At 51.1% G+C, this 12,382-nt stretch overlaps 1 protein-coding gene across 7 annotated transcripts in view; it reads left to right on the top strand.

Annotated features, from left to right (window-relative positions):
- UROS (uroporphyrinogen III synthase) overlaps positions 1–12,382 on the top strand; it is a 58,321-nt gene that overhangs the window by 18,145 nt on the left and 27,794 nt on the right. For 5 of the 7 annotated variants that reach the window (XM_089898349.1, XM_089898348.1, XM_089898346.1 and 2 more), the window contains 5 exons: positions 1,702–1,776; positions 3,422–3,496; positions 8,203–8,283; positions 9,101–9,186; positions 10,126–10,224. In XM_089898349.1, the coding sequence (XP_089754475.1) occupies positions 1,702–1,776; positions 3,422–3,496; positions 8,203–8,283; positions 9,101–9,186; positions 10,126–10,224 (416 nt within the window). Of the gene's footprint in view, positions 1–1,701; positions 1,777–3,421; positions 3,497–8,202; positions 8,284–9,045; positions 9,187–10,125; positions 10,225–12,382 lie in introns of all 7 variants that reach the window. The other 2 variants (XM_022568482.3, XM_022568483.3) reach the window with 1 other exon arrangement.

Genomic DNA, 12,382 nt, shown 5'->3' with positions numbered 1-12,382 from the left:
TGAGCACTGAGTAAGTGACAGTGCAGAGTGGTCATTATCTTTACAGTTAATTAGGCTTTCATTACAGCCCAAAAAATCACCAACTCGGTGATTTCATATACACAGTTACCTCCTACTGAGGAGAAAGTCTAACGCTTTTCTTAGGGATGAGGACTTGTGCTGTCCAATCCTCAAGGCAACTCAGAACCGGAAGTACTGTTATTTCCAAAATGGAGAAAGGAGACTCGAGATGGAGCAGCGTGTGTTCTCCCCCGCTGGTGCTTCAGGAGTCTTGGTCTGACAGCTGTGCTTTCCCTTTTGTATGTGTTTTGAGGATGAAGATGATGAAAAAGAAGAAATCCCCAGCACGGACACCATAACTTTTTATAATGCTTTATAGTTTACAAGGCATTTTCCCATACATTTTCTTTTTTTCTTTTTTTTGATTGACGTATAGTTGGTGTACAATATTATGTAAGTTACAGGTGTACAGTATAGTCCATACGTTTTCTTATCTTGATTGTTACAACCACTCTGAATACAGGCAGGAGAGGTGTAGTCAATCCCCGCTATCTCGACAGGGAGACAGAGGAGGTGGGCCAGCTGACTTGCCAGGAACGAGCCCAAGTTAAGGGGCAGAGCCAGCTCTGAAGCCGGGCATTCTGATTTCACCCAGGGCTTGCTCCAACTCATATCTACTATGATGCTTGGAGAATGGTTTGTTCCCATGCTGTAGATAATGTTTAAATAAATATTATTTACGTTTGTGGGGTAGGAAAGGAAAGAAGGTGAAACTCAGTCTTTTATCGCTTTTTAAAAGGGAATTTCTCACAGGAGTGTAAAGGGTAGGGTAACACTATTGAATTTAAGGGAAAATTACACTCATAGTCAGATCTTAGGAAGGAAGAACCAGTGTTTCCTTATCTTCTAAAAGAATGTTGAATGCCAAGTGGCCTTGTGATACGTTTATACTATCCACTTCCTCTTGGTTTTTCTTTAATCCATATTTAAAGGTGTTTGTTTTTTGTCATCAAATGATAGTGTTCCCTATTAAACTGTGTTTGTTTATGAGCCTTATATTATTCTCTTCTTTGACCTAATAGATAAATGAGCCTTCCCATCTGAGATGACAGTTTCTTGACTGCTTTCAGATTTATATCCCGAATAAAACCAGTCATATTGCTTTATTAGACATTTAAGTTGCCTCTTTTTCACAACCAGTAATTTTTTCTTTAAAAGTCTAGATTATGGGGGGACATCCCTGGCTGTCCAGTGGTTAGGACTCAGCACTTTCACTGACATGGCCCCGGGTTCCGTCCCTTGCTAAGATCCCGCAAGCTGCATGGCACGGCCAAAAAAAAAAAAAAGAAAAAAGTCTAGATTTTTAAATTTTAATATTACCATGCAAATTAATTCTTCAAGTTATGTTTACTAGTATGCACTAAAAATCCTTTTAGTGCCAACTGTGGAAATGATTTAATACTTAATGCCTTCAATAAGGAAGGCATATTGAAACATTTGCCAAAGTGATTTTTAAAAATTTGCCTTCAGAATATGGACAGAATATAAAAATGGATTTTAGTTTGAGATGCTGTTCTTTATATTTGGTTATTAATAATTTTCCTTGCTCACAAGTTTTTTAGGATGAACAAACAGCCTTGGGCAGCAGTCCAAATGGCTGCTTTGGTATTTGCAACTCACATCAAATTTCATGTTTTACAGTCTGGAGAAAGTCTCTGCAAGAAAAATGGAATGCTAAGTCAGTGTATGTGGTGGGAAATGCTACTGCTTCTCTAGGTAAGCAGTCAAGGTACAAATAAAACACCAAAGAATGACTGTGATATTGTGATTATAATAAGAAATATGTATTTGGTCTTTGTCCCTGTTCCTGGCACAGAGCTCCTAAAACCCTTGGAATTTCCTGAGTGATAAAAAAGATAAGGTGGGGCTTCCCTGGTGGTGCCGTGGTTGAGAGTCCGCCTGCCGATGCAGGGGACGCGGGTTCGTGCCCCGGTCTGGGAAGATCCCACATGCCGCGGAGCGGCTGGGCCCGTGAGCCATGGCCACTGAAAGCCTGCGCGTCCAGAGCCTGGGCTCCACAGCGGGAGAGGCCACAGCAGTGAGAGTCCCGTGTACCGCAAAAAAAAAAAAAAAAAGATGTATTTTGTTATTCATAACAAACCTCTTTCAACTCCACCTGAGTTGACTTTAATGGGGTGACTTTTGGAAAGCCCCTTAAGTTGGAGGCTAGTTGCCATGGGAACCAATCCTCCGATTAGAGTAGGAACTTTCAGCCTCATGCCCTCCCTGCCTCCTACTTCCAGGGAGAAGACATCAGCCAGAGGTTGAATTAATCAATCAATCATGGCTGTGTATGAAGCCGCCATAAAAATCCAGAAGGACAGTAATGCGGAGGGTGCTGGGAGGCTGGAGCCAGGAGAGGGCACGGAAGCTCAGGCCCTCCCCGCATACCTGCCTGCTGCACCTCTTCCATCTGGCTGTTCATTTACACCCTTTGAAATATCCTTTGTAATAAATCTGCAGTAGTTAGTAAACCATCTTCCTGAGTTCTGTGAGCTGTTCTAGCAAATGATCCAACCCAAGGAGTGGGTTGTGAGAACCTCCGATTTAGAGCTGGTCAGTCAGAAGCACAAGCAGAGACCTGGGTCTGAAGTGGGAGCAGTTTGTGGGACTGAGGCTTCCATCCTCGGGATTTGACGCTACCTCCCAGTAGAGAGTGTCAGACTTGAGTTCACTTGTAGGACACCTAGCTGAGAACTGGAGAATTGCTTGGTGTGGAAAACCCACACATTGGGTAACCAAAGTGCAGACGTGTGGTGATGAGGGCAGAGAAGGAAAAGAGGAGGTTTCCTTCCACGCTGACTTAGTCTTGTTCATTGAACACTATAGTTCAGTTTAAAACATGATTTTTTTCCTTTTTAAATTTACAAAAAGTAATTAATGAGTTAACTATGTAATGCTGCTAAGGGTGCGGTGAAACAAATGTATTCAAATATTGCTAAATGGCACTGAAATTTGGTTCACATCTTTTGAGAAGTACTTGGTTGGCATGTATTTAAAAGCTTTGCCAAAATAGTTGTACCCTTTGGCCCACTAATCCCTTTGCTGGTAAAATCTGTCCAAGCTCTTTCGAAGAAAACTTACAGAGAAGTTATAAATACAAGGCAAAGAACAGTTTCTCCTGAACCTTTTGAGACTAAGTTGCTGATAATGACGCCTCACCATCCGAAGCCACAGGTCTAGGGAGGGCAGGGCTGGGACCCAGCTCCCTCTCGTCTCCCTACACCAGCCTCCAAGGGGAGACTTTCTCCATGTCATTTGTAAGGCATGTGCCTTTGTATTTGCACATTTTAAAAACAACACAGGAACAGGACTTTAATAACCATGTAAAGAAATATATTTTGTTGTTGTTGTTTTCCAGTGAATAAAATTGGCCTGCATACAGAAGGAGAAAACTGTGGAAATGCAGAAAAGCTTGCAGAGTACATTTGTTCTAGTAAGTAGAACAAGGTCGCCCCAAATGAAGCCCATTTATTTTTGTTGGTCGGTCTCACAACCAGCACCTCGGGAAAGGGCCACCTCCTCGGTGATGATGGTGACGATGTGGCTGAGGAGTGTGTGCCGCTCCAAGACCGTGGCTGCCTTGTATCTGCATCTGTCTGTGCTGGTCTGAGATCCAGCCGACTGCCCTCCACCCCCTCCACCCAAGGACTTGAGACAACTTGAACGTGACACAGAATAAAAGGGCTGGAGACAAAACCAGAAGCAAGGCCCTCTGCAGGGATCGTAAGGGGAGTGGAAGCAGCAGAAGCTGCTGGCACCGTCCCTCTGTCTGCCGGCTCCCCGCCTTCCTGGTAGGAGTCTCTTCCCTGTCCAAATTCCCCCCCCCACAAAGCCCGCTCCCCCTAAAGAGCCCACTCAGCCCCCCATAAGCTCATCACTGGGCAGCATATGGGCTGAGACTTAAAATGGCAAGGGTTCTGGGGATACTTGTATTTAAATAAGGATTAAGCTTTAATTATGAAAGTTTCAGCTTCTGACGAAACATGGGCCAAGATTTTTGGAGCAGAACTCTCTGAGAGAGAGGACGGAGAGGCTCGATGTGTACTTGCAGGGGAGCCCCACCTCCAAGTTGTGTGTCCCAGCCTCTCCCCTACACGTCTGATCCAACTGCACACACATGCTCTTGTGTCCTTGTCACTTGGATCCCTCCCTGAGAGACGTGTGACATCATACCCCCACGTGAAAGATGACACAGAACCAGCTTGTCTTCTGTCACTGAGAGGGAATCAGAGCTTCGCTCCTCGGGGTCAGGGGGTGTGGAACTGTCTGCGAGGGCCAGATACGCCGTCTCTGCGGCCACATCCTCTGCCCGTCGTAGCACGAGAGCAGCTGTAGACCATGGGCTGGGTTCTGGCCTGGGTTTGCGGTTTGCAGACCCTTTCTAGAGCTTGCTGAGTTAGGAGACAGGGCCAGGTTGGCTGCTGACGCCTGAGGTTTTGCTCTGAGGTGGTCCCAGGAGAGGGGTGTCTTCTCTGCCCCTGGGGTGGTGGTTTCAGGGTGGGCAGGGGGCAAGGACACCTTAACCAGGAATTTTTACGGCTTCTGGGACCGTGGTGCATGGTTTTGTGTCTGGGTGTGGTGTGTAAGAACATTTCTTCTCCAGATAACGATCTCTAAAGTCTTAGGAGGCCTTCCTGTCACTGTCACGAGCCAGTGCTGTTGGTGAAGGTTCTCGAGCTCGTGTGTTTCTGTTGACCCCTAGGAGCTGGACCTGAAAAAGTCGCACATCCTCCACTTCCCCGTGGACCAGGCCCCCTGGAGCTCAGGCAGGGGATGGCAGAGGGACTCCCCAGGTTCCCAGTTGGCTCTCCTTTCTCCACTTTTCTTTTAAGAATAATTTTATTTCCTCTTTCCTGGGTCACTGTATGCGCTGTGTTAACATCGAGGACGAGACGTTCCTGGGTGGTCGGCGTGTTCCTGGCGCGCCCCCTGCCTCACCTCATTTGGTCCTCACTACCGTCCACTGCAGTCCAGTATGGCAGCCAGGAGCCACATGGGCCTACTTAAATTTAAATTAATTTAAATTAATCGAAATAAAAATGTGGCTCCCCCGTCGCACCAGGCACAGGCCACAGCTCAGCCGTCACTGGCGGCTCAGGCACCACAGGGGCAGCCTAGGGGCACCCAGCGTCACCCAGCGCTCTTTTCGACGGTGCTGTTGTCCAGGCTACGGGGACCGAGTGACCGTCCAAGGTCCCAGAGCTGGGAGGGGACAGGCGGGAGGGCAGACTCCACACGGCACGGCCAGTGTTCACCCCCTGGGTCCTAATGAGTCTTCAGTTCGCACTTGGCATCCACATGAGAGTCCGTCTTGACTGCTGGCAGGACGTTCTCCTTGGTTCTACCCAGGCGTTAATGATTTTCTCCCCCAGTCAGCTCTGAAGCTTGATTTTTAAAAGCCAAGAATCTACTTCCAGTGCTTGGAGTAAACAGGCCAGTTCATAGTTATTGCTTATTTATTTTACTTAAACACTTATTCATTCTGTCACAGGCACTGTTATAAGCGCTTAAAGCTATTAGCTCATTAAATCTGAAAGCTCGTCGTTCTGACAGACAGTTCTTCCCTCCTGGGATAGCTCCGCTAAGGGAAAAGGAAGTATCAATACAAGTTAAGTAGTCCAAGGTGGAAGACAATTTCAACATTTTGAGAGAGAGCGAAGGAGGGGGAGGGCGTCAGAGGCAGACAGATTGTGTGTGTGTGGTTATTTGAACTGTCCCCCTGGACTTGCGCTGAGCTGACCAAGGGCTCGTCCCTGCAGCCTCGCCCACTTGCTGGGCTCTCCTTCTGTCGCCCAGTCAGTCTCGTGGTCCTAATTACCTACGTTAAGTGCCCACCGCCTGCACAACTGGACCCTCCCTCACAGCAGGCCTGAGAGGGCGTGGTCGTCGCAGTCCTGGAGGGTGTGAGAGTTCTACAGACACTCACATCTCCTCCAGCGAAATGACATTTACACGCTCAGTCTAGTTCTTAATCACCAGCAGTGACTGTGTACAGAGCCCCCGCTCCAGCTGCATAACGTCCTCTTAGGACTTTCAACACAGCTGCTGTCCTCAGCCCGACAGCCCAGCGGGCCAGGCCCCCTTCCCGTTAAAGGAACGCGGAGCGGAGCGTCTGAGCCCCGTGGTTCACCATCCCGCGTCGGGTTAGACCCCTGCCGGGCCCCTGTCGCTCCCCGTCGTCCTGGGGACACCTCACCTCTCACCCCTGTGTAATCAACCGGCTTTTACATTGGCCTATTTAGCTTTGGCCTGTTTGGGTTAAAAATCAGTAGGCAGTGAGGTCATCCCAAAAAGGATATTTTTTTAAAATAATGAATCATTTATTTTCCATAAACGATCTTATGACAAAGAGGAAGGGTTGGGTGGTTGAGCTGTGCCGTTTTTGGAGATGCTGTCAGTTCACATGGTGATGAGATGGGCCAGAGAGGTCCTCATCCACCAGAGTTTGTTTCCCGTAAATGTACCCAGTAATCTGCTCCATCGTTCAGTCATGGAAGAGTCCCGCGAGGAGTTTTGCTCAGGACATAATCCATTCGGGAGTGCTGATTATTTGCCTTTGGCTTCTTGGAGGAGGTTAGCACCCAGGAAGTACAGTCACGGGATGTCTCTCCTCTCCTGCGGCAGGTCTCAACCAGGCCATTTTCAGGTTTTCCTCCCTTGTGCTGCTATGGTGGTGCTTTGCCATGAAGCCAGCTGAGCTGGTTGGTCCTGCTCGGCCTGCCTCTCCACCGGGCACTGGGGGTGCAGTGGGAAAGATGCCTGCCCTGCACCAGGATGTGCGTCCAACTCCCCATCTCCCTAGCAGTGACCAGCAATCAGAGAACACAGATGAGCAGCTCAGTGCTCTGCCGGACCCGCAGAAGAAAGGCTGTGAAGGGCCGATTCTGGAATCTTCCGGAAGCCCCTTGCACACCCCTGGGGTTGAGGCTGCAGGAAAAGTAGGCCCCTGGTTTGGCTGCTGTCCTACAGCTGCCCCACAGCAGGTGCTGGGAAGGGTCTGTGGGAGCCACTTTGGCCCCTAGGCTCCTGGACACCCCACCACCAAACACACACACGGACACACAGACACTGGAGGGACACCTGGGCTCTGGTTCAGAATAGCACCTGGTCATGGCTTTGAAAGTGTGTCACGAGGGATGGCATCTATACTGCGTGAAAACATTTCCTCACACTGGAAAAGAGAAAGCGGTGAGCATCTATTATCTACAGTATATTTAAAAGTTTTCCAATTGCTTGTGTTCTTTTATGTCGGTACTGATACTTACAGAGCCGTTTAAATAAAACACTCGCCGGTTTGTAATTATTGGACAACTTGAAATAAGGACGCCTACAGTCATTCCTGTTATTTAGCTGGGCCTTCGTGGAGATGGTGCCGGAGGGGGAGAGCTTGGCTTGTTTCCCCCTCTGATTGCAGGCACCGAAGGGGGATGTGTTCAGAGAGATCTTCCAGATGTGAGGAAATGCGTCTTTGTGCCTGACCAGCACTCGCTCCAGCTCCTTACATCTGATGGACAGACGGAAGGCGAAAGCGGTCGCCTCCACTAAAGTGCTTTGTTCTCACAGCGCGGAGGATTCCCATCTGACCGCCCATCAGTTTTGCTGGGAGGTGGTGTCTCACACGCTGTCTCCACGGCTCTGCAGAGCGAGGCCTGCGGCTGAGTCTCCCAGGGCGGAGATGCGCTGCGCGGGGACAAGAGGCTGGGGCCCTGCGCGGCCGGCCCTCAGCCCTCGGGCTCCTGGCCTGGCGGCCGAGAAGCGTCCTTACAGCTTGTCTTCGCTGCGGCGGCTGCCGTTTCCTGCCTCCTCGCGGCGGGAGCCCAGGCTCCAAACGCCTCCCGGCCCATCCGGGCTCCTCCAGAGGCAGAAACGGTTGCTCCAAGGCCACCACCAGGCCTGACCTCTAACCTGACTCTGGTCACTGCACTCTAAGTGGTGACTGCTGCCCGGAGCCACCACGACGGGAGGGGCTTAGGGAGCAGGGGTGACAGCAGCCCCGGGCTCTTGTGGATGTTAGTAGTCTAGCGCTGTTGCCCACGTGCCCCCCGTGAGCTTCCTCCCGCTCACGGTCCTGGAACCAAAGATGCAGGGCAGGGCCCGGGGCTGCGCCTCCATCTACAGAGTCTGCCTGTTTATTCGCAGGGGAGTCGTCAGCACTGCCTCTTCTGTTTCCCTGTGGAACCCTCAAAAGAGAAATCCTGCCGAAAATGCTCAAGGACAAAGGTGACTCCCCCTCCTCTCTGGGGTCCACCGAGAGCCTTCGCGGTGGCGGAGTGTCAGCCCTGGGGACCTACAGGGAGAGCAGGCCTGGGATGGACCGGCCAGGCCGGAAGGTGCAGGGTGCAGTCCTCCCTCCTGCTTCAGATCTGCTCCCATCCACCCGCTCAGCTCAGCTGGGAGCATGCAGAGGGGCACGGGGCCTTCCCCGGGAGGTCGGGTGGGCAGTGGCATGGTGGCGACCCTGGGGCGGGCACGTGTGGAAACCAGTCCAAGCGTGGAGCTGATCTCATCACGCACTCAAAGCAGCGTCCGCCAGCCCAGCCAACCTAGGATCGCTCCAACTCCATCCCCCCGGGCTCCATCCCAAGGTGCCAGGGACCAAGGTGTCCAGGCCCTAGTAGGCTCATGGCTTCAGCCCGCAGGGTAAAACTCCCTCCAAGCTCTGCCTGCAGCCCTGGCCCTCAGTGTGGGATTCCACACGGACAGCATCCGTGGGGGAGCGTCCCGGGCCAATCCCGCGGGCAACCCACACAAACACGGGAACAAAAGGCATCCGTGGTATGAAGGAAGGCTGAGTTTTCGGGATCCTCATCCTTCCTCTGCCATCTCAGCCTCCTTTACCGCGTGAGCCACTCCGCAGTGTTAAGCAGGGTGCAGAGGGCCGGCCGAGTCTGCTGGCACTGAGCCCACACCTCTCAGCTCCCGGCGGCTTGTTCCGGGAGGGTCCTGCAGCACCGAGCGGTCTCCACTACCTGTGCCCCACAGTGTGTTCCCTGAGCAGTGAAGTCTGTCTTCTGGCTTGTGTCCCGATTGTGTCCAGGGATTCCCGTGGAGAGCTTAACCGTCTACCAGACGATCCCACACCCAGGGATCCAGGGGAACCTCAACAGCTACTATTCCCAGCAGGTGTGTGGGGTTTCCAGGGAGCTGGGTGGGCAGGGCAGAGGGGCGCAGGCCTCCCGACGCTGGTTCTGCCATCCCCAGCTGTGCCACTTTGAGGAGGCCATCTTTTGGCTCCATCTCTGTATCTGGGAAGTCGGAATAGACCTATCTCTAAGGTTTTTACAAGGATTAAAGGAGATAATTTACACAAAGCCCTTTGCACAGCCTGGGGCCAACAGTGGCCTTGATGTCATTCTTTATGGTGTGCGGCACTGGTGGAGCTACAGGGCAGAGGCTGGAGAGGGGCTGGGCCCACACTGGGAAGGCCTTCAGGGCCCACGGGAGAGTCTGGATTGAATTTGGGAGGCCACAGGAACCTTTGGAGGCTTCAGTCAGAAGGGTGCACGGTTCTTGTTTGGGCTGATTGAGGTTTTCCACATCTGTATCCAGTAAGACGCCTCCCCTTCCTCTCCCAGGACAGGCTTCTGAATGCCTGGCTGGTACTCGGAGACCCTGTTAGCACAAACCAAAGCTTTCAGAAAGGCCAAGTGGGCCAGTCTGTCTGCTGTCTGCTCCATTTCCGGAAGGGATGGGGCATTGATGGGGAGCCGGGCTGCTGCCTTACTTGATCAGCGCGCTTTGGCCACACAAGCTAGAGGCATTGTCCACTCTCCTGGGCACTGGGTCCACGGTGCCTGTGTCCTCTGATCTGGGGGCCTGCAGAGCGACCAAGGAACAGCACCCAGCCTCTCCCATCGCACCCCTCTCTAAACAGTTCCCGACCTGAACTCCGCCTCCGTGGAGCCCAGAATGCCAGCATCAGTGGGGACCCTCCTGCTGTGGATGTACCTGGGCTGCCTGGGGCTGCTTCCTGGGGCTCTGGGGGCTGATGGTGACGGGTGGAGGAGCATCTCTTTGCTCGGCCCCAAGGCAAGGGATTGACCTTGTTCTCTCTGCCTGCAGGGCATTCCCGCCAGCATCACGTTTTTCAGTCCCTCTGGCCTGACACACAGTCTCAAGCATATTCAAGAGTTATCTGGTGACAACATTGACCAGATTAAGGTGAGGTATTCAGTGGGCTTTTGATCTTTTTCAGATGCTCTTTTTTTTTTTTTTTTTTAACTTTTACTAACTAGCCTAGAGTTTCCATGTGAAGTCAAAGCACTCCTGACCTCACAGACGCCCTGATGGAAGCTCTGTAGAAAAGGCAGGGCTGGACTACCCTGGTGGTCCAGTGGTTAAGACTCTGCACTTCCATTGCAGAGGGCTCGGGTTCCATCCCTGGTCCGGGAAGTTCCACATGCTGCACGGAATGGCCAAAAAAAAGGCCGGGCTTTAGGAGTCCCAGGCCCCCCGCTTGCAGCTCAGCAGTGCCACTTCCTGGCTGGTGCTCTTGAACTAGTTACTTAACCTCTCTGAGCCTGTCCCCTCATTTGTAGCATGAGGATAATTATCCCTTTGTGGCTTTTATAGACATGTGTATGGTCTTCCCTGATAGGTTATTCTCAGGATTAGACGGAAGAATTCAGGCAAAGTCCTTAGCTCAGGGCCTGGCACAGGTATTAGCATCCTTTCCCTTTTTCCCCATCTAACTGTCTTGAAATTGTTCTAAAAGTGATTCCCCTTTTCACGTCTTTTAATTCAAAGGATTTCCGTTCGCACCTTTAGGGACTGTTTGTTAGGAGTCTACAAGTAGTCACAGCCCTGTGGTGCCTGTGATGGGGATGTTCTTAAAGGGCTCAAGGGGGACTGAGGAGGGGTCGTGGGTATGACTGGGAGCGCCCAGGACAGGCCGCTAGCATTACAGGCACTCACACAGCCAGGAGTGAAGGCCCTTACCTTTCATGACAGGTGCAGCTCACAGCACCCCTGGGGGAGTCAGGACTGTCTCAGTAGTATACACACTGCCGGCCTCTCCCTCCACCCCGGCTGGCACGCTCACTCCGGTCGGTGCCCAAGGATGGAGCACGGGCATCAGCACTGAGCTATCGGGGGCACTGCTCAGGGACACTGTCTGCAGCCCGGGTCCAGCCCTGCAGGCAGGCTCCATGGGCCCGGCCAGGCCCGTGGTGGTGAGTCCGAGAGCGGAGCTCTCCAGACACCCTCTCTCCTGTGACCAGACAATTTCAGAGGGAATAAAAGGCTCACGGGGAAAAGTCATCTTGTGACCAAGCTGCTTCTCCTGAAATTATGTCTGCTGTTTGCTGGTTCCCAATCTCAGGAAGTTTCTTTCCTCCTTCCTTCCTTCCTTCCTTCCCTCCTTCTTTCTTCCTTCCCTTCCCTTCCCTTCCCTTCCCTTCCCTTCCCTTCCCTTCCCTTCCCTTCCCTTCCCTTCCCTCCCCTCCCCTCCCCTCCCCTCCCTTCCCCTCCCCTCCCCTCCCTTCCCTTCCTTCTTTCCTTTCTTTCTTTCTTTCTTTCCTTTTTTTTTTTAAAATATCTTTATTGGAGTATAATTGCTTTACATTGTTGTGTTAGTTTCTGCTGTATAACAAAGTGAATCAGCTATATATACATATGTCCCCATATCTTCTCCCTCTTGCATCTCCCTCCCACCCTCCCTATCCCACCCCTCTAGGTGGTCACAGAGCACCAAGCTGATCTCCCTATGCTATGCAGCTGCTTCCCACTAGCTATCTGTTTTACATTTGGTAGTGTATGTATGTCCATGCCACTCTCTCACCTTATCCCAGCTTACCCTTCCCCCTCCCTGTGTCCTCAAGTCCATTCTCTACATCTGCATCTTTATTCCTGTCCTGCCCCTAGGTTCTTCAGAACCTTTTTTTTTTTTTTAGATTCCATATATATGTGTTAGCATATGGTATTTGTTTTGCTCTTTCTGACTTACTTCACTCTGTATGACAGACTCTAGGTCCATCCACCTCACTACAAATAACTCAATTTCGTTTCTTTTTATGGCTGAGTAATATTGCATTGTATATATGTGCCACATCTTCTTTATCCATTCATCTGTTGATGGACACTTAGGTAGCTTCCATGTCCTGGCTATTGTAAATAGAGCTGCAGTGAACATTGTGGTCCATGACTCTTTTTGAATTATGGTTTTCTCAGGGTATATGCCCAGTAGTGGGATTGCTGGGTCATACGGTAATTCTATTTTTAGTTCTTTAAGGAACCTCCATACTGTTCTCCATAGTGGCTGTATCAGTTTACATTCCCACCAACAGTGAAAGAGGGTTCCCGTTTCTCCACAACCTCTCCA

This window comes from Delphinapterus leucas, chromosome 16 (assembly GCF_059928025.1).
Source record: "Delphinapterus leucas isolate spDelLeu-1000000601 "Yukka" chromosome 16, BTC_Dleu_Yukka2, whole genome shotgun sequence".
Taxonomy (NCBI): Eukaryota; Metazoa; Chordata; class Mammalia; order Artiodactyla; family Monodontidae; genus Delphinapterus; species Delphinapterus leucas.
This window is presented reverse-complemented; position numbering and strand designations above follow the sequence as displayed.